At 58.1% G+C, this 20,595-nt stretch overlaps 1 protein-coding gene across 2 annotated transcripts in view; it reads left to right on the top strand.

Moving 5' to 3' along the window:
• The first annotated feature begins 86 nt into the window (after positions 1 to 86).
• The window catches only part of LOC147099838 (AP-3 complex subunit sigma-2), a 45,759-nt gene continuing 25,250 nt past the window's right edge, over positions 87 to 20,595 (top strand). The window contains exons 1-3 of one of the 2 annotated variants that reach the window (XM_085968274.1): positions 87 to 180; positions 2,148 to 2,239; positions 5,291 to 5,402. In XM_085968274.1, the coding sequence (XP_085824400.1) occupies positions 112 to 180; positions 2,148 to 2,239; positions 5,291 to 5,402 (273 nt within the window). In that variant the 5' untranslated portion in view covers positions 87 to 111. Of the gene's footprint in view, positions 181 to 612; positions 947 to 2,147; positions 2,240 to 5,290; positions 5,403 to 20,595 lie in introns of those variants that run through there. The other variant, XM_085968275.1, reaches the window with a different exon arrangement.

Below are 20,595 nucleotides of genomic sequence, written 5' to 3'. Positions count from 1 at the left end.
CGTGGATTTGGTTGTTTTCATTCAACAGCCTCTGGTGACAGGAAATAGGGAATAAGCAAACAGTGGAAACCTTGCCGGGGGACCGGAAGCGGCGCTGCACCAGGCGGGACGATGATTAAGGCGATTCTGGTGTTTAACAATCACGGGAAGCCGCGGCTCAGCCGCTTCTACCAGCGCTTCGTGAGTACCCGGGGCCGGGGATTGTGGCCTGGGTCCTGGGGCCGGGATCCCCGCCGCTTGCTCGGCCTCCGGGACGGAAACTTGCCGGAAAAGCCTTTCCCGGAAAAGGCCTCCTCTGTTGATGAATTGTTGCTCAGTTGTTGAGTCTCCAACTCCTCCCAGTTCTGGTGAAAGTTAATTAACGAGAAACATTGAGGCGGGTCAGAGAATGACAGGAGGCCATTCGGCCCGTCCAGCCCGTGCCGGCCCTCAGCCCCGCAATTTATTTCCTTCAGGTCTTTATCCAACTCCCTTTTGAAAGCCACGATTGATTCTGCCTCCTCCACCCTGTCGGGCAGCACATTCCAGATCCTAACCACTCGCTGCGTAAAAAAGTTTTGTCTTCCGTTGCCTTTGGTTCTTTAACCATTGATCTTAAGATCCAATCACCTTAATTCTGTGCCCTCTGGTTACCGACCCTCCTGCCGCTGGAAACAGTTTTTCCTTATTTACTCTATCAAAACCCTTCTGTTATCCTCTATTAAATCTCCTCTCGACCTTTTCTGCTCCAAGGAGAACAACCCCAGCTTCTCCAGTCTATCCACGTAACTAAGTCCCTCATCCCTGGAACCATTCTTATAAATCTTTTCTGCACCTTCTCCAATGCCTTCACATCCTTCCTAAAGTGCGGTGCCCAGAATTGAACACCATACTCCAGTTGAGGCCGAATCAGTGTTTTACAAAGGTTCATCATCGCTTCCTTGCTTCTGTGCCTCTATTTATAAAGGCAAGGAGCACGTATGCTTTTTTAACCGCTTTCTCAACTTGTCCTGCCTCCTTCAAAGATTTGTGCACATATACCCCAGGTCTTTCTGTTCATGCACCCCTTTTAGAATTGCACCATTTAGTTTATATTGCTTCTCATTCTACCAAAATGTATCACTGCACTTCTCTACAATAAATTGCATCTACCATGCTCTGCCTGTTTCACCAGTCTGTCTATGTCCTCCTGAAGTCTGTTACTATCCTCCTCACTGTTTACTACATTTCAGAGTTCCCTGTCATCTGAAAACTTTGAAATAATGTCCAGGTCATTAATATATATCAAAAAGAGCAGTGTTTCTAATATAGACCCTTGGGGAACACCACTTGGGGAATACCTCCCTCCAATCTGAAAAACAACCGCTCACCGCAACTCTCGCTTTCTGTACCTGAGCCAATTTTGCATCCATGCTGCCACTCTCCTTTTAATCCCATGGGCTTCAGTTTTCCTACAAGTCTATTATGTGGCAATTTATCAAATGCTTTTTGAAAGTCCATATACACAACATCAACTGCACTACCCTAATCAACCCTCTCTGTTATTTCATCAAAAAACTCAAATCAGATTAGTCACACACGATTTGCCCTTAACAAATCTCTGTTGAATTTCATTTATTAACCTATTTTTTCCCAAGTGCCACATACTTTTGTCCCAAATTAATGTCTCTAAAAATTTTCATTAAGTTTATTAGTTGGGGAAACACAGGCTGCAGCCGATGTCCCAACCTGGGTTCCCTGGGAGCTCTCGATTACACAATCTGCCTTTCTATTCCCCCTCCAATATTTATAATGTGATTAAAGGCTTAGATTTCCTTGTATTTAGTATATAATATCCTCCACCTCCAGGATATACAAGAGACTGGGTGTTGGTGCACTGTCTGTACTTCCTGTCTGGGACTCTTAATGAAGTAACTCCAAAACCATCTCAAAGCCATTAATGTAATTGTATCCCTGACCATGTGGATTATCATTCTGTTTACCTGTGTACAGTGCGTCTCCTGTTTATTGTCTGGTAAATCTGCATGTGTTTCTATTTGATTTAACACCTTGCACACTAGCTGCCGAGTTCCAAGGCCTGATTCTCTGAGTGTTTCAGCAAAAACCTGCCAGTGTCACAGCTGCTGCTTCACTTCCTGTGTAACTCTGTATTTGTTTTGAATCTTCAGTCGGAGGACATGCAACAGCAGATCATCCGAGAGACCTTCCATCTAGTGTCCAGGCGAGATGAAAACGTCTGCAACTTTTTGGAAGGTGGCAGGTGAGTGGGCAGATTGTGGTGAATGGTGAGATTCCTAGAGACGGTGAGTGTGGACAGACTCCAGAGACAGTGAGTGTGGGCAGACTCCGGAGACGATGAGTGTGGGCAGACTTCAGAGACGGTGAGTGTGGACAGACTCCAGAGACAGTGAGTGTGGGCAGACTCCGGAGACGGTGAGTGTGGGCAGACTCCAGAGACGGTGAGTGTGGACAGACTCCAGAGACAGTGAGTGTGGGCAGACTCCGGAGACGGTGAGTGTGGGCAGACTCCAGAGACGGTGAGTGTGGGCAGACTCCAGAGTCGGTGAGTGTGGGCAGACTCCGGAGACGGCGAGTGTGGGCAGACTCCGGAGTCGGCGAGTGTGGGCAGACTCCAGAGACAGTGAGTGTGGGCAGACTCCGGAGTCGGCGAGTGTGGGCAGACTCCAGAGACAGTGAGTGTGGGCAGACTCCAGAGACAGTGAGTGTGGGCAGACTCCAGAGACGGTGAGTGTGGGCAGACTCCGGAGACAGTGAGTCTGGGCAGACTCCGGAGTCGGCGAGTGTGGGCAGACTCCAGAGACAGTGAGTGTGGGCAGACTCCAGAGACAGTGAGTGTGGGCAGACTCCGGAGACGGCGAGTGTGGGCAGACTCCGGAGACGGCGAGTGTGGGCAGACTCCGGAGTCGGCGAGTGTGGGCAGACTCCAGAGACGGTGAGTGTGGGCAGACTCCAGAGACGGTGAGTGTGGGCAGACTCCGGAGACAGTGAGTCTGGGCAGACTCCAGAGACAGTGACTGTGGACAGACTGTTGTAGTCCGGTCTCTGTGCATGAGCTGGCACAAACTATTTTTGCAGGGTGGATAAGGGGGAACCAGTGGATGTATATTTGGATTTTCAGAAGGCATTAGATAAGGAGCCACATGAGATTGTTACAGAAGATTAGGGCGCATGGGATTGGTATGGATTGAGGATTGGTTAACGGACAGAAAACAGAGAGTTGGAATAAATGGGTCATTTTCGGGGTGGCAGGGTGTAACCAGTGGAGTGCGGTAAGGATCAGTGCTTGGGGCCTGAGCTATTTACAATCTATATTAATGACTTGGATGAAGGGACCGAGTATAATGTATCCAAGTTTGCTGATGATAGAAAGTTAGGTGGGAAAGTGAGCTGTGAGGAGGATACAAAGAGGCTGCAAAAGGATAGAGACAGGTTCAGTGATTGGGCAAGAAGGTGGCAGAGGGAGTATAATGTGGGGAAATTATCCACTTTGGTCGGAAGAATAGAAAAGAAGAATATTTTTTTAAAAGGTGAGAAACTAGTAAATGTTGGTGTTCAGAGGGATTTGGGTATCCTTGTATACAAATCACAGAAAGTTAACATGCAGTTACAGCAAGCAATTAGGAAGGCAAATGGTATGTTAGCCTTTATTGTAAGGGGGTTAGAGTATAAGAGTAAAGATGTCTTGCTGCAATTATATAGGACCCTGGTGAGACCACACCTGGAGTATTGTGGACAGTTTTGATCTCTGTACCTAAGGAAGGATATACTTACCTTGCTTATATGCTTACCTAAGAATGAGAGGTGATTTCATTGAAACGTATAAGATTCTGAGGGGGCTTGACAGGGTAGAAGCTGAGAGGCTGTTTCCCCTGGCTGGAGAGTCTAGAACTAGGGGCATAGTCTCAGGATAAGGGGTCGGCCATTTAGGGCTGAGATGAGATTGCTAGATTTTTGGGTACTTTGGGAAACAAGCAATATGGGGATCGGGCGGGAATGTGGAGTTGGGGTCGATGATCAGCCATGATCTCATTGAATGGTGGAGCAGACTCGAATGGCCGACTCCTCCTAATTCTTAATGTTTTTTGAGACTTTATGGCTTCGGGGCCAAAGGTTGAGAGTGCGAGTCTCTCCCCAGGGATGGCGTGCACAGTCTAGGCCGACTCTGCAGCTCTGAGGGAGTGCTTCATTGTCAGAGGTCCTTTGTATTTGACGTTAAACCGAGGACTGGTTACCTGTTCAGGTGGGAGCAGCAGGGTTGGTGTTAGAAAGATGGAATCAGATGCCTTTGTACGAGCCCATTGTGTGACCGCGATGGCTTGAATCGAGTGGTGCAGGGATAATGGCTAATGTGTGAGGAGATGCTTATCTTGATAGTTGTACCACTGATAGTTGTGGAACTGAATTAATATCAGCTCATTGTAGTCATGAACCCAGTTAGCAATCATATTTGAACAATAAATGTTAATTCAGCTCCCTGGCAGTGTTGAAGTCACTAATTCTTTTATATAGATAGTAAAATCATCAAATTATATTCAGGGTGAATTTCCTGTGATTTGCCATTAAATTATTGTGTTATCCTCGTGCTCAGAAATAATGCTGTTTGCAACATCACCATATTCAGTGATTGCCCCACCACCCCAGGTCATCCCATCTATAATTCACAAAATATAAAAAGTCTTGCATTTCTCCAGCGCCTTTCATGACCACCGGACATCTCAAAGTGCTTTACAGCCAATGAAGTACTTTTTGAAGTGTAGTCACTGTTGTAATGTAGGAAACGCGGCAACCAATTTGCGCACAGCAGGATCCCACTAACAGCAATGTGATAATGACCAGATAATCTGTTTTAGTGATTGAGGTATAAATATTGGCCAGGACACCGGGGATAACTCCCCTGCTCCTCTTCAAAATAGCGTCACTGGATCTTTTACTCCACCTGAGAGAGCAGACGGGGCCTCGGTTTAACGTCTTATTCGAAAGGTGGATGAAATCAGGAGGAAAGTAACAGACTTCAGGAGGACATAGACAGACTGGTAAAATGGGCAGATAAAATTTAACAGAGAATTGCAAAGCAGTGCATTTTGGAAGGAAGACTGGAAACGTTATCTCTGTTTCTCTCTCCTCGATGCTGCCTGACCTGCTGAGTGTTTCCAGCATTTTCTGTTGATATTTCAGAGTTCTAGCACCTGCAGTATTTTGCGATTGTCCTTCTATAGGCAGTTGTCAGCCACTCGCAGGAACTTGCCCTGCTCCCTTTTGAATGTTTATAACAATTTCTGATTTGTTGCAGTTTGATTGGAGGGTCGGACTACAAGCTGATATATCGACACTACGCTACTCTCTACTTCCTGTTCTGTGTTGACTCATCTGAGAGTGAGTTGGGAATTCTGGATCTGATACAGGTTTGTGGGATGATTCTATTCTCGCGGTATAACTCGATTAGTCTTGTACGATTGACTTAGAGAATCTCAGCAGCTTGTCTCCAAGGTCAGGGCCAGCAAACATACTAAAAAACGAGGTGCACTCAAAATCACCATTCCATACTTCACTAGACATGGGACCTCGGGTGGAGGCTGTGATCCAAGCTGTGTTTCATGGAGTTCCTCACTGTTGGGAAATTCCACTGGGAGGGGAGGAGGAGCCATATAAACGCTTTAATGGAGGGAGTCTCATCTTTTCGCTGTTATGCCCTCTGCAGAGTAACTGCACCTGGTGCAAAGTGAAGTTTAAGAAGTTAACTTGTACTTTTAAAAAATGTTATTGAAGATCCTTTTGGATTGACTTATATTAAAATGGAACTAGTATTGTTAGTGAATGGAGCTGTGAACTCCTTGGCCAGAGAGTGAGATGGAGTCAACAGTATAACTTGGTCTTCCAATCTGATGTTGCTGTCAGTAGAGATTGGTCACAAGCTGGTACTTGTGGTATAATCATCATGTCCTATATGTCGAGAAATACAACAACAACTTGCATTTCAACATATTTTAATATAGAAAAACACCCCAAGCAATGTTCCCTCTTTTTTGTACTGAGCGAGCCATGAACTCCTTTGAGCGCGACCTTATCATCCGTGGGCAAATTTTACAACAACAACTTTTACAACAGCAACCACTTAAAAGCATATATACAGTAATGCCATATCGCCACCCCACCGTCTCAAATCATGAGACAATCAGACATGGTTCGATACAAGTTTAACATAACTTCTCTGCTTTTGAATTCTATTCCTCTAGAAATGAGCCCCAGTGTTTTATTTGCAGTTTTACAGCTTTTTTTAACTTGCGTTGCTACTTTTAATGATTTGTGAATCTATACCCCTAGATCCCTTTACACCTCTACCCCATTTAGATTTTTATTTTCCAAGGAGTAGGTCACCTCCTAACCACCTCACACTTATCTATATTGAAATTCATTTGTCATTTACATGCCCATTCTGCAAGTTTGTTTTTGACAGAATTAATTAAAAGCTTTTAGTTTGTCATGTACAAACTCTATTTAAAAAAATAAATAATTATTTATCAGAAATGACTGGGATATAAAAGAACTGCATAATAATGCATCAATACTTCAGAAACGTCACTCAATTATACGGTTATACATCAACAAACAGTCCAAAAGCCCAAGGTGAGCTGAAGGAGGCATATCTATTCATGCAATTAGTATTAATTTTAAAGTTTTCAATGTATTAGCCATCACTCATGTCACTATAGCAGTGGCTGCACAAGTAGTGGCTTTCCTATGGCGCTGACGTGCTGTACATCCACATAAGTATTTAGAATATTAATCACAATGCAACCAGACAACCAACAAATATAAAGTGCTGTAGTTCTTTAGTTCACAGTATTAAAAAGAATTGAACAAAAATGGGTATCCGTATTTCCCAACTTCAATCACTTCCATTAATAAACATTGTCGTCTTGAACCAGCACACCCTCAATGCAACATGTCAGAAATGCAGCACTTATTCATAAGTGCAGAAAAACACATACATAATTTGCATCACCGAATTAAAAACAAAAAGTAGGAAAAGCTGTGATTTAACAGAAATAAACATTCACCTTTCTTCCTGGACAGGAGAACCAATCAGACTGACTTGGAAATGTTTACTAATAGGTTGACGTAAAGATGTTAATTTACGCATTTTGCTTCTAATGTTTTTCTCTCAAACATTCTCCACAATATTAATCCCTGCTCTTATGACGAAAAGTGTGGAATTATTTTAGGTATTTTGCAATTAAATAGCAGGAAACAAACTCAGTTTTTAATCTCCTATTTCAAACATTTATACCAAATCGAAATTGTACATTATCTGTGCTTTCTCAATAAACAAATAATGCTTTCTTCTAATGTAGCTTCATAGAGTGGTTACAGCACAGAATGAGGCCATTCGGCCCGTTGAGCCCGTGCCGACTCTCACCAAGTCCCAACCCCCCCCCCCCGCCCCTTTCCTCGTAGCCCTGCAAATGTTTCTCCTTCAGGTACTTATCCAACTCCCTTTTGCAAGCTGTGATTCAGTCTGCCTCCACCACCCGCTCAGGCCGTGCATTCCAGATCTTAACCAAGATTTTTCTTGCGTCGCCTTCGGTTCTTCTGCCAATCACCTTAAATCTGTGTCCTCTGGTTCTCGACCCTTCCGCCAATGGGAACAGTTTCTATCTACTCTGTCCAGACCCCTCATGATTTTGAACACCTCTATCAAATCTCCTCTCAATCTTCTCTGCTCCAAGGATAACACCACCAGTTTCTCCAGTCTGTCCACGTAACTGAAGTCCCTCATTCCTGGAATCATTCTCGTAAATCTTTTCTGCACCCTCTCTGAGGCCTTCACATCCTTCCTAAAGTGCGGTGCCCAGAATTGGACACAATACTCCAGTTGGGGCAGAACCAGTGTTTTATGCAGGTTCTTCATAATTTCTGCACTTTTTATTCTATACCGCTATTCATGAAGCCCAGGATCCCGTAAACCTTTTTAACCGCTTTCTCAACCTGCCCTGCCACCTTCAACGATTTGTGCACATATACCCCCAGGTCCCTCTGTTCTTGCACCCCCTTTAGGATTGTACCCTTTAGTTTATATTTCCTCTCATTCTTTCTACCAAAATGTATCACTTCACACTTTTCTGCATTAAATTTCATCTGCCACGTGTCCACCCATTTCACCAGCCTGTCTGTATCTTCCTGAAGTCTATCACCCTCCTCCTCACTGTTCACTATACTTCCAAGTTTTGTGTCATCTACAAATGTTGAAATTGTGCCCAGTACACCCACGTCCAAGTCATTAATATATATCAAGAAAAGCCGTGGTCCTAGACCGACCCCTGGGGAACACCACTGTGTCCCTTCTGATGTAAAAAGACTACTGAGCGCTTGGTTTGAGTATAAAACAAGGCTTTAATCAACTGTTTCACAACCATGAGCTCTAGTTACATCACTGGTTCCTGGTTACAGAAACATCCTGAGCAAGCTGGGCCCATGCCTGAGTATTTATACTCCTTGGACGGCGCCACCAGTTGGCCGCCCAGTGTTACTTCATGAGTCATGATAAGATTCATGACATTCTTCCCGCCTGAAAGTTTTGGAAGTCCGACGACTTCCTTTTAGTGGATTAGGCGGACCATGAATAGCCGCAGTCTTTTAGATCTTTGCTTGTGGCTGGAAGGCACGTCTCCTAGGACCGTATCTTGGTCCCTGGGTCGCTTGGTCCGTATTGGTAGATCGACGGGGCCCGTGTCGCCTTGATCGACCTGCGGAAGACTGGGGAGATCGTGACTCCGGGTGCGGGTCCCCACTAGCACAGAGCTGGCGTCATCTTGTTTGGTAGCCGGGGATTGACCGGCGTCCTGGCTTCGGGTGGCCATCCCCTGGGACGTCCCATGAGTGGAGCGACACTGGAACCTGAAGAATCGCTCGTGAGGAGTGACATTGGTGGACGTAGAAAGAAGAGACCTGATGGAATGCAATGCGTCAGGGAGCATAGTTTCCCACTGCTGGTCTGGTAGGTTGTGTAACCTCAGTGCAAGACGAACAGCGTTCCAAATGATAGCGTTGTATCTCTCAACCTGTCCGTTACCGATGGGATGATACAGTGTCGTTTTACTTGTGGCAATTCCCCGTTGGGAAAAATAACTTTTGAGTTCGCTTGTCATGAAGGAGGGACCCCGATCAGAGTGGATGAAATTGGCCGTACCGCAAAGGGAAAAGACCTGATCGAGGCATTTGATCACTCTGGAAGTAAGCATATTGGGACAGGGGAAAGCAAAGGGAAAGTGTGAATACTCGTCCACCATAGTACAGGAAACTTTTTTTTATCCGGCACCGACGGGACCGATGTGGTGCCGGTTCATCAAAAATTCCGGATAACCGAAAGCTATAGTAAAAGATACGGAGCTGAGCGCTCCGTATAAAGCAACGAACCCTGTTGCTTAGCAACAGGTTCAGAACAATGGCCACAAGTTCCAAGCATCTCTGTAGCTTAGCAACAGCTGCAGCCACACCCTTGCACAGCAACAGATGGAGGAAGGCAAGTAATAAAACTTACCTGAACCTACTCCTGAATTTTGCCGGTTAACCGAGATTTCCGGTTATTTAGGTGCCGGTAAATCGAAAGTTTCCTGTAAGCAAGTAGGTGTTTCGCGTTGAGGAAGGCAATGGCCCTTTAAAGTCAATGCTGAGTCGCTGCATAGCGCGTATGAGCGAGCCATCCGATGAACGGAAGAATTGCGGTTTTAATTCCGCACAGATCCTACAGGTGGAGCAAGTTCTTTTCACATCTTCCGTAGAAAAAGGAGATTTTTAGATCGCACAAAGTGCCACATATGGGTAACGCCAGGATGGCATAAGTCAGTATGAAGTTCCGCTAGAATCGAAGTTGACATGGAAGAGTAAAATGCACGCGTGAGGGTATCCGGGCCCACATTCTCTTTGCCGGGTCGATAATGTATGGTGTAGCCAAAGGCGGCCAATTCCATCCTCCAGAGTTGTATTTTGTTGTTCTTGATCTTAGTGCGTTTCCGGTTATCCAGCATAAAGGCCACGGAGCGCTGATCGGTTATAAGCGTGAAATGGTGACGAGCGAGAAAATGACTCTTTTTACATACTGCTTCGATGATAGCCGTAGTCGCCTCCTCGACAGGAGGATAATGGAGCTCGCTACCCTGCAAAGTTCTGGACAGAAATGCAACGGGTCGACCACCTTGATTCAAGGTAGCAGAGATTGCCACATCTGATGCATCGCACTCGACCACGAAAGGAAGATTTTCATCAATGGAACGAAGCGTGGCTTTTTCCAGTAGTCGCTTGAGGAGGTTGAAAGCTGAAATAGCCGTTGCCTCCAATGGAAATGACTGCGTGAAGCAGGGGCTGGACCTTGTCGGAGAAGTGGGGTATCCATTTTGCATAATAGGCGAACATGCCGAGTGCCCGACGAAGAGAGCCGAGATTCGTAGGTGGAGGGAGCTCCTGAAGCGGACGAAGTCGCTCCGGATCCGGTTTGATGACACCATTGCCCACCCAGTAGCCAAGGATGTTGACTGATGGTACTGATTTCACAGATTTGGACTCATTTAAGGTTAAGTTGCGATGACCGAGAACGTCAAAAAATTTCTGGAGGTTGGCATCATGCTCCTTCTGGTCATGACCAGCAATGGTGATATTATCCAGATATGGAAAAGTGTCCGTTAAGTTCTCCTGTTTGACTAGGCTGTCCATTGCCTGTTGAAAGATGGCCACCGCATTGGTGACCCCAAATGGAAGGCGACAAAACTGATAAAGCCGACCATTGGCCTCAAAAGCCGTACACTTTTTGTCAGAGTCCTTTAACAGTACTTGATGGTATGCGCTCTTTAAATCAAAATTTGAAAATACCTTGTAGTTGGCAAGGTTATTGACCATGTCATCGATGCGTGGTAGTGGGTAGGCATCCTGGTCGGTATACTGGTTAATAGTTTGCGAGTAATATCTGTCCAGTCTCTCGCTCTCGCGAGCTCTTTCACCAGCCTCTCACTAGCTCTTTCTCCAGCCTCTCGCTCGCTCTCTCTCCACCCTCGCGCTCGCTCGCTCTCCAGTCGCTCGGGCTCGCTCGCTCTCCAGTCGCTCGGGCGCGCGAGCTCTTCCCCAGTCGCTCGGGCGCGCGAGCTCTCCCCGGTCGCTCGGGCGCGCGAGCTCTCCCCGGTCGCTCGGAGCGCGCGAGCTCTCCTCGGGCGCGCGAGCTCTCCCCGGTCGCTCGGGCGCGCGAGCTCTCCCCGGTCGCTCGGGAGCGCGAGCTCTCCCCGGTCGCTCGGGCGCGCGAGCTCTCCCCGGTCGCTCGGGCGCGCGAGCTCTCCTCGGGCGCGCGAGCTCTCCCCGGTCGCTCGGAGCGCGCGAGCTCTCCCCGGTCGCTCGGGCGCGCGAGCTCTCCCCGGTCGCTCGGGCGCGCGAGCTCTCCCCGGTCGCTCGGGCGCGCGAGCTCTCCCCGGTCGCTCGGGCGCGCGAGCTCTCCCCGGTCTCTCGCTCGCGCGCGCGCGCGCTCTCTCTCTCTCGCCAGTCTCTCGCTCGCGCGCGCGCGCTCCGGGCCCGTCTGGCCCCCGCTCCCGCTCCGGGCCCGTCTGGCCCCCGCTCCCGCTCCGGGCCCGTCTGGCCCCCGCTCCCGCTCCGGGCCCGTCTGGCCCCCGCTCCCGCTCCGGGCCCGTCTGGCCCCCGCTCCCGCTCCGGGCCCGTCTGGCCCCCGCGCCCGCCCGTTTCGCGCCCGCACGTCCCGCGTGCTCGCGCCCGCCCGTCTCGCGCCCGCTCTTTCCCCCCCCCAGCCTCTCTCGCTCTTCCCCCAGCCTCGCTCGCTCTTCCCCCAGCCTCGCTCGCTCTTCCCCCAGCCTCGCTCGCTCTTCCCCCAGCCTCGCTCGCTCTTCCCCAGCCTCGCTCGCTCTTCCCCCAGCCTCGCTCGCTCTTCCCCCAGCCTCGCTCGCTTCTTGTTCCCCCAGGCTCTTCCGCTCGCTCTCCCCCAGCCTCGCTCGCTCTTCCCCCAGCCTCGCTCGCTCTTCCCCAGCCTCGCTCGCTCTTCCCCCAGCCTCGCTCGCTCTTCCCCCAGCCTCGCTCGCTCTTCCCCCAGCCTCGCTCGCTCTTCCCCCAGCCTCGCTCGCTCTTCCCCGCCTCTCGCTCGCTCTTCCCCCAGCCTCGCTCGCTCTTCCCCCAGCCTCGCTCGCTCTTCCCCCAGCCTCGCTCGCTCTTCCCCAGCCTCGCTCGCTCTTCCCCCAGCCTCGCTCGCTCTTCCCCAGCCTCGCTCGCTCGTCTCGCTCCCCCGAGCTCGCTCTTCCCCAGCCTCGCTCGCTCTTCCCCCAGCCTCGCTCGCTCTTCCCCCAGCCTCGCTCGCTCTTCCCCCAGCCTCGCTCGCTCTTCCCCCAGCCTCGCTCGCTCTTCCCCCAGCCTCGCTCGCTCTTCCCCCAGCCTCGCTCGCTCTTCCCCCAGCCTCGCTCGCTCTTCCCCCAGCCTCGCTCGCTCTTCCCCCAGCCTCGCTCGCTCTTCCCCCAGCCTCGCTCGCTCTTCCCCCAGCCTCGCTCGCTCTTCCCCCAGCCTCGCTCGCTCTTCCCCAGCCTCGCTCGCTCTTCCCCCAGCCTCGCTCGCTCTTCCCCCAGCCTCGCTCGCTCTTCCCCCAGCCTCGCTCGCTCTTCCCCCAGCCTCGCTCGCTCTTCCCCCAGCCTCGCTCGCTCTTCCCCCAGCCTCGCTCGCTCTTCCCCCAGCCTCGCTCGCTCTTCCCCAGCCTCGCTCGCTCTTCCCCCAGCCTCGCTCGCTCTTCCCCCAGCCTCGCTCGCTCTTCCCCCAGCCTCGCTCGCTCTTCCCCCAGCCTCGCTCGCTCTTCCCCAGCCTCGCTCGCTCTTCCCCCAGCCTCGCTCGCTCTTCCCCCAGCCTCGCTCGCTCTTCCCCCAGCCTCGCTCGCTCTTCCCCCAGCCTCGCTCGCTCTTCCCCCAGCCTCGCTCGCTCTTCCCCAGCCTCGCTCGCTCTTCCCCCAGCCTCGCTCGCTCTTCCCCCAGCCTCGCTCGCTCTTCCCCCAGCCTCGCTCGCTCTTCCCCCAGCCTCGCTCGCTCTTCCCCCCAGCCTCGCTCGCTCTTCCCCCAGCCTCGCTCGCTCTTCCCCCCAGCCTCGCTCGCTCTTCCCCCAGCCTCGCTCGCTCTTCCCCCCAGCCTCGCTCGCTCTTCCCCCAGCCTCGCTCGCTCTTCCCCCAGCCTCGCTCGCTCTTCCCCCAGCCTCGCTCGCTCTCTCCCCCCAGCCTCGCTCGCTCTCTCCCCCAGCCTCGCTCGCTCTCTCCCCCCAGTCTCGCTCGCTCTCTCCCCCCAGTCTCGCTCGCTCTCTCCCCCCAGTCTCGCTCGCTCTCTCCCCCCCAGTCTCGCTCGCTCTCTCCCCCCCCAGTCTCGCTCGCTCTCTCCCCCCCAGTCTCGCTCGCTCTCTCCCCCCCAGTCTCGCTCGCTCTCTCCCCCCCAGTCTCGCTCGCTCTCTCCCCCCCAGTCTCGCTCGCTCTCTCCCCCCCAGTCTCGCTCGCTCTCTCCCCCCCAGTCTCGCTCGCTCTCTCCCCCCCCAGTCTCGCTCGCTCTCTCCCCCCAGTCTCGCTCGCTCTCTCCCCCCCAGTCTCGCTCGCTCTCTCCCCCCCAGTCTCGCTCGCTCTCTCCCCCCCAGTCTCGCTCGCTCTCTCCCCCCCAGTCTCGCTCGCTCTCTCCCCCCCAGTCTCGCTCGCTCTCTCCCCCCCAGTCTCGCTCGCTCTCTCCCCCCCAGTCTCGCTCGCTCTCTCCCCCCCAGTCTCGCTCGCTCTCTCCCCCCCAGTCTCGCTCGCTCTCTCCCCCCCAGTCTCGCTCGCTCTCTCCCCCCCAGTCTCGCTCGCTCTCTCCCCCCCAGTCTCGCTCGCTCTCTCCCCCCCAGTCTCGCTCGCTCTCTCCCCCCCAGTCTCGCTCGCTCTCTCCCCCCCAGTCTCGCTCGCTCTCTCCCCCCCAGTCTCGCTCGCTCTCTCCCCCCCAGTCTCGCTCGCTCTCTCCCCCCCAGTCTCGCTCGCTCTCTCCCCCCAGTCTCGCTCGCTCTCTCCCCCCCAGTCTCGCTCGCTCTCTCCCCCCCAGTCTCGCTCGCTCTCTCCCCCCCAGTCTCGCTCGCTCTCTCCCCCCCAGTCTCGCTCGCTCTCTCCCCCCCAGTCTCGCTCGCTCTCTCCCCCCCCAGTCTCGCTCGCTCTCTCCCCCCCAGTCTCGCTCGCTCTCTCCCCCCCAGTCTCGCTCGCTCTCTCCCCCCCAGTCTCGCTCGCTCTCTCCCCCCCAGTCTCGCTCGCTCTCTCCCCCCCAGTCTCGCTCGCTCTCTCCCCCCCAGTCTCGCTCGCTCTCTCCCCCCCAGTCTCGCTCGCTCTCTCCCCCCCAGTCTCGCTCGCTCTCTCCCCCCCAGTCTCGCTCGCTCTCTCCCCCCCAGATCTCGCTCGCTCTCTCCCCCCCAGTCTCGCTCGCTCTCTCCCCCCCAGTCTCGCTCGCTCTTCCCCCCCAGTCTCGCTCGCTCTCTCCCCCCCAGTCTCGCTCGCTCTCTCCCCCCCAGTCTCGCTCGCTCTCATCCCCCCCAGTCTCGCTCGCTCTCTCCCCCCCAGTCTCGCTCGCTCTCTCCCCCCCAGTCTCGCTCGCTCTCTCCCCCCCAGTCTCGCTCGCTCTCTCCCCCCCAGTCTCGCTCGCTCTCTCCCCCCCAGTCTCGCTCGCTCTCTCCCCCCCAGTCTCGCTCGCTCTCTCCCCCCCAGTCTCGCTCGCTCTCTCCCCCCCAGTCTCGCTCGCTCTCTCCCCCCCCAGTCTCGCTCGCTCTCTCCCCCCCAGTCTCGCTCGCTCTCTCCCCCCCAGTCTCGCTCGCTCTCTCCCCCCCAGTCTCGCTCGCTCTCTCCCCCCCAGTCTCGCTCGCTCTCTCCCCCCCAGTCTCGCTCGCTCTCTCCCCCCCAGTCTCGCTCGCTCTCTCCCCCCCAGTCTCGCTCGCTCTCTCCCCCCCAGTCTCGCTCGCTCTCTCCCCCCCAGTCTCGCTCGCTCTCTCCCCCCCAGTCTCGCTCGCTCTCTCCCCCCCAGTCTCGCTCGCTCTCTCCCCCCCAGTCTCGCTCGCTCTCTCCCCCCCAGTCTCGCTCGCTCTCTCCCCCCCCAGTCTCGCTCGCTCTCTCCCCCCCAGTCTCGCTCGCTCTCTCCCCCCCAGTCTCGCTCGCTCTCTCCCCCCCAGTCTCGCTCGCTCTCTCCCCCCCAGTCTCGCTCGCTCTCTCCCCCCCAGTCTCGCTCGCTCTCTCCCCCCCAGTCTCGCTCGCTCTCTCCCCCCCAGTCTCGCTCGCTCTCTCCCCCCCAGTCTCGCTCGCTCTCTCCCCCCCAGTCTCGCTCGCTCTCTCCCCCCCCAGTCTCGCTCGCTCTCTCCCCCCCAGTCTCGCTCGCTCTCTCCCCCCCAGTCTCGCTCGCTCTCTCCCCCCCAGTCTCGCTCGCTCTCTCCCCCCCAGTCTCGCTCGCTCTCTCCCCCCCAGTCTCGCTCGCTCTCTCCCCCCCAGTCTCGCTCGCTCTCTCCCCCCCAGTCTCGCTCGCTCTCTCCCCCCCAGTCTCGCTCGCTCTCTCCCCCCCAGTCTCGCTCGCTCTCTCCCCCCCAGTCTCGCTCGCTCTCTCCCCCCCAGTCTCGCTCGCTCTCTCCCCCCCAGTCTCGCTCGCTCTCTCCCCCCAGTCTCGCTCGCTCTCTCCCCCCCAGTCTCGCTCGCTCTCTCCCCCCCAGTCTCGCTCGCTCTCTCCCCCCAGTCTCGCTCGCTCTCTCCCCCCCAGTCTCGCTCGCTCTCTCCCCCCCAGTCTCGCTCGCTCTCTCCCCCCCAGTCTCGCTCGCTCTCTCCCCCCAGTCTCGCTCGCTCTCTCCCCCCCCAGTCTCGCTCGCTCTCTCCCCCCCAGTCTCGCTCGCTCTCTCCCCCCCAGTCTCGCTCGCTCTCTCCCCCCCAGTCTCGCTCGCTCTCTCCCCCCAGTCTCGCTCGCTCTCTCCCCCCCAGTCTCGCTCGCTCTCTCCCCCCCAGTCTCGCTCGCTCTCTCCCCCCCAGTCTCGCTCGCTCTCTCCCCCCCAGTCTCGCTCGCTCTCTCCCCCCCCAGTCTCGCTCGCTCTCTCCCCCCCAGTCTCGCTCGCTCTCTCCCCCCCAGTCTCGCTCGCTCTCTCCCCCCCAGTCTCGCTCGCTCTCTCCCCCCCAGTCTCGCTCGCTCTCTCCCCCCCAGTCTCGCTCGCTCTCTCCCCCCCAGTCTCGCTCGCTCTCTCCCCCCCAGTCTCGCTCGCTCTCTCCCCCCCAGTCTCGCTCGCTCTCTCCCCCCCCAGTCTCGCTCGCTCTCTCCCCCCCAGTCTCGCTCGCTCTCTCCCCCCCAGTCTCGCTCGCTCTCTCCCCCCCAGTCTCGCTCGCTCTCTCCCCCCCAGTCTCGCTCGCTCTCTCCCCCCCAGTCTCGCTCGCTCTCTCCCCCCCAGTCTCGCTCGCTCTCTCCCCCCCAGTCGCTCGCTCTCTCCCCCCCAGTCCGCTCGCTCTCTCCCCCCCAGTCTCGCTCGCTCTCTCCCCCCCAGTCTCGCTCGCTCTCTCCCCCCCAGTCTCCTCGCTCTCTCCCCCCCAGTCTCGCTCGCTCTCTCCCCCCCAGTCTCGCTCGCTCTCTCCCCCCCAGTCTCGCTCGCTCTCTCCCCCCCAGTCTCGCTCGCTCTCTCCCCCCCCAGCTCGCTCGCTCTCTCCCCCCCAGTCGCTCGCTCTCTCCCCCCCCAGTCGCTCGCTCTCTCCCCCCCCAGTCGCTCGCTCTCTCCCCCCCCAGTCGCTCGCTCTCTCTCCCCCCCCAGTCGCTCGCTCTCTCCCCCCCCAGTCGCTCGCTCTCTCCCCCCCAGTCGCTCGCTCTCTCCCCCCCAGTCGCTCGCTCTCTCCCCCCCCAGTCGCTCGCTCTCTCCCCCCCCAGTCGCTCGCTCTCTCCCCCCCAGTCGCTCGCTCTCTCCCCCCCCAGTCGCTCGCTCTCTCCCCCCCCAGTCGCTCGCTCTCTCCCCCCCCAGTCGCTCGCTCTCTCCCCCCCCAGTCGCTCGCTCTCTCCCCCCCCAGTCGCTCGCTCTCTCCCCCCCCAGTCGCTCGCTCTCTCCCCCCCCAGTCGCTCGCTCTCTCCCCCCCCAGTCGCTCGCTCTCTCCCCCCCCAGTCGCTCGCTCTCTCCCCCCCCAGTCGCTCGCTCTCTCCCCCCCCAGTCGCTCGCTCTCTCCCCCCCCAGTCGCTCGCTCTCTCCCCCCCCAGTCGCTCGCTCTCTCCCCCCCCAGTCGCTCGCTCTCTCCCCCCCCCAGTCGCTCGCTCTCTCCCCCCCAGTCGCTCGCTCTCTCCCCCCCCAGTCGCTCGCTCTCTCCCCCCCCAGTCGCTCGCTCTCTCCCCCCCCAGTCGCTCGCTCTCTCCCCCCCCAGTCGCTCGCTCTCTCCCCCCCCAGTCGCTCGCTCTCTCCCCCCCCAGTCGCTCGCTCTCTCCCCCCCCCAGTCGCTCGCTCTCTCCCCCCCCAGTCGCTCGCTCTCTCCTCCCCCACCCGCCCCCCCAGTCGCTCGCTCTCTCCCCCCCCAGTCGCTCGCTCTCTCCCCCCCCAGTCGCTCGCTCTCTCCCCCCCCCAGTCGCTCGCTCTCTCCCCCCCCAGTCGCTCGCTCTCTCCCCCCCCAGTCGCTCGCTCTCTCCCCCCCCAGTCGCTCGCTCTCTCCCCCCCCAGTCCGCTCGCTCTCTCCCCCCCCAGTCGCTCGCTCTCTCCCCCCCCCAGTCGCTCGCTCTCTCCCCCCCAGTCGCTCGCTCTCTCCCCCCCCAGTCGCTCGCTCTCTCCCCCCCCAGTCGCTCGCTCTCTCCCCCCCCCAGTCGCTCGCTCTCTCCCCCCCCAGTCGCTCGCTCTCTCCCCCCCCAGTCGCTCGCTCTCTCCCCCCCCAGTCGCTCGCTCTCTCCCCCCCCAGTCGCTCGCTCTCTCCCCCCCCAGTCGCTCGCTCTCTCCCCCCCCAGTCGCTCGCTCTCTCCCCCCCCCAGTCGCTCGCTCTCTCCCCCCCCAGTCGCTCGCTCTCTCCCCCCCCAGTCGCTCGCTCTCTCCCCCCCCAGTCGCTCGCTCTCTCCCCCCCCAGTCGCTCGCTCTCTCCCCCCCCAGTCGCTCGCTCTCTCCCCCCCCAGTCGCTCGCTCTCTCCCCCCCCCAGTCGCTCGCTCTCTCCCCCCCCAGTCGCTCGCTCTCTCCCCCCCCAGTCGCTCGCTCTCTCCCCCCCCAGTCGCTCGCTCTCTCCCCCCCCAGTCGCTCGCTCTCTCCCCCCCCAGTCGCTCGCTCTCTCCCCCCCAGTCGCTCGCTCTCTCCCCCCCCAGTCGCTCGCTCTCTCCCCCCCCCAGTCGCTCGCTCTCTCCCCCCCCAGTCGCTCGCTCTCTCCCCCCCCAGTCGCTCGCTCTCTCCCCCCCCCAGTCGCTCGCTCTCTCCCCCCCCAGTCGCTCGCTCTCTCCCCCCCCAGTCGCTCGCTCTCCTCCCCCCCCAGTCGCTCGCTCTCTCCCCCCCCAGTCGCTCGCTCTCTCCCCCCCCAGTCGCTCGCTCTCTCCCCCCCCAGTCGCTCGCTCTCTCCCCCCCAGTCTCGCTCTCCCCCCCAGTCGCTCGCTCTCTCCCCCCCCAGTCGCTCGCTCTCTCCCCCCCCAGTCGCTCGCTCTCTCCCCCCCCAGTCGCTCGCTCTCTCCCCCCCCAGTCGCTCGCTCTCTCCCCCCCCAGTCGCTCGCTCTCTCCCCCCCCCAGTCGCTCGCTCTCTCCCCCCCCCAGTCGCTCGCTCTCTCCCCCCCCCAGTCGCTCGCTCTCTCCCCCCCCAGTCGCTCGCTCTCTCCCCCCCCAGTCGCTCGCTCTCTCCCCCCCCAGTCGCTCGCTCTCTCCCCCCCCAGTCGCTCGCTCTCTCCCCCCCCAGTCGCTCGCTCTCTCCCCCCCCAGTCGCTCGCTCTCTCCCCCCCCAGTCGCTCGCTCTCTCCCCCCCCCAGTCGCTCGCTCTCTCCCCCCCCAGTCGCTCGCTCTCTCCCCCCCCAGTCGCTCGCTCTCTCCCCCCCCCAGTCGCTCGCTCTCTCCCCCCCCAGTCGCTCGCTCTCTCCCCCCCAGTCGCTCGCTCTCTCCCCCCCCAGTCGCTCGCTCTCTCCCCCCCCAGTCGCTCGCTCTCTCCCCCCCCCAGTCGCTCGCTCTCTCCCCCCCCAGTCGCTCGCTCTCTCCCCCCCCCAGTCGCTCGCTCTCTCCCCCCCCCAGTCGCTCGCTCTCTCCCCCCCCAGTCGCTCGCTCTCTCCCCCCCCAGTCGCTCGCTCTCTCCCCCCCCCAGTCGCTCGCTCTCTCCCCCCCCCAGTCGCTCGCTCTCTCCCCCCCCAGTCGCTCGCTCTCTCCCCCCCCCAGTCGCTCGCTCTCTCCCCCCCCAGTCGCTCGCTCTCTCCCCCCCCCAGTCGCTCGCTCTCTCCCCCCCCAGTCGCTCGCTCTCTCCCCCCCCAGTCGCTCGCTCTCTCCCCCCCCAGTCGCTCGCTCTCTCCCCCCCCAGTCGCTCGCTCTCCCCCCCCAGTCGCTCGCTCTCTCCCCCCCCAGTCGCTCGCTCTCTCCCCCCCCCCAGTCGCTCGCTCTCTCCCCCCCAGCGCTCGCTCTCCCCCCCAGTCGCTCGCTCTCTCCCCCCCCAGATCGCTCGCTCTCTCCCCCCCCAGTCGCTCGCTCTCTCCCCCCCCAGTCGCTCGCTCTCTCCCCCCCCAGTCGCTCGCTCTCTCCCCCCCCAGTCGCTCGCTCTCTCCCCCCCCAGTCGCTCGCTCTCTCCCCCCCCCAGTCGCTCGCTCTCTCCCCCCCCCAGTCGCTCGCTCTCTCCCCCCCCAGTCGCTCGCTCTCTCCCCCCCCCAGTCGCTCGCTCTCTCCCCCCCCAGTCGCTCGCTCTCCCTCCCTCCCCCCCCAGTCGCTCGCTCTCTCCCCCCCCCAGTCGCTCGCTCTCTCCCCCCCCCAGTCGCTCGCTCTCTCCCCCCCCAGCTCTCTCCCCCAGTCGCTCGCTCTCTACCCCCACCCCCTCCAGGGTCGGCTCGCTCTCGCCCCCCCCAGTCGCTCGCTCTCATCCCCCCCCCAGTCGCTCGCTCTCTCCCCCCCCCAGTCGCTCGCTCTCTCCCCCCCCAGTCGCTCGCTCTCTCCCCCCCCCCAGTCGCTCGCTCTCTCCCCCCCCCAGTCGCTCGCTCTCTCCCCCCCCCCAGTCGCTCGCTCTCTCCCCCCCCCCAGTCGCTCGCTCTTCTCCCCCCCCTCTCCCCCCCCAGTCGCTCGCTCTCTCCCCCCCCCCCAGTCGCTCGCTCTCATCCCCCCCCAGTCCGCTCGCCCTCTCTTGCCCCCAGCCTCTCCTCCCCCCTTTGATCTTCTCTTCTTCCCAGCCACCACCGATTCCAGTTCTGCCACGGAGCTGGATCAAATGTGGCCATGCTGCAAGGCCGCAATTGTTGGGTAATGCGCATGCGTTGCTCAGGGATACCGGCGGTGTGGACAATCAGCGTTCACAGGCTCAGGTCAGGCCTGCAGTCGGTTCCAGCGCGCAGGCGCCAAACCCGCTCCTGTTGGCCTTAAGAATGAGCCTGTGGGCCGCGATTAAAGAGTGCGCTGCGCGCTGCAACACGCTCCCGCGGGGACCGCGCAGCCTGCAACACGGT

The sequence above is a fragment of the Somniosus microcephalus genome, chromosome 27 (genome assembly GCF_052327205.1).
Source record: "Somniosus microcephalus isolate GS21.2 chromosome 27, FLI_Smic_1.0, whole genome shotgun sequence".
Taxonomy (NCBI): Eukaryota; Metazoa; Chordata; class Chondrichthyes; order Squaliformes; family Somniosidae; genus Somniosus; species Somniosus microcephalus.
The sequence above is the reverse complement of the archived record's forward strand: the minus strand, read 5'-3'. Positions and strand labels throughout refer to the sequence as shown.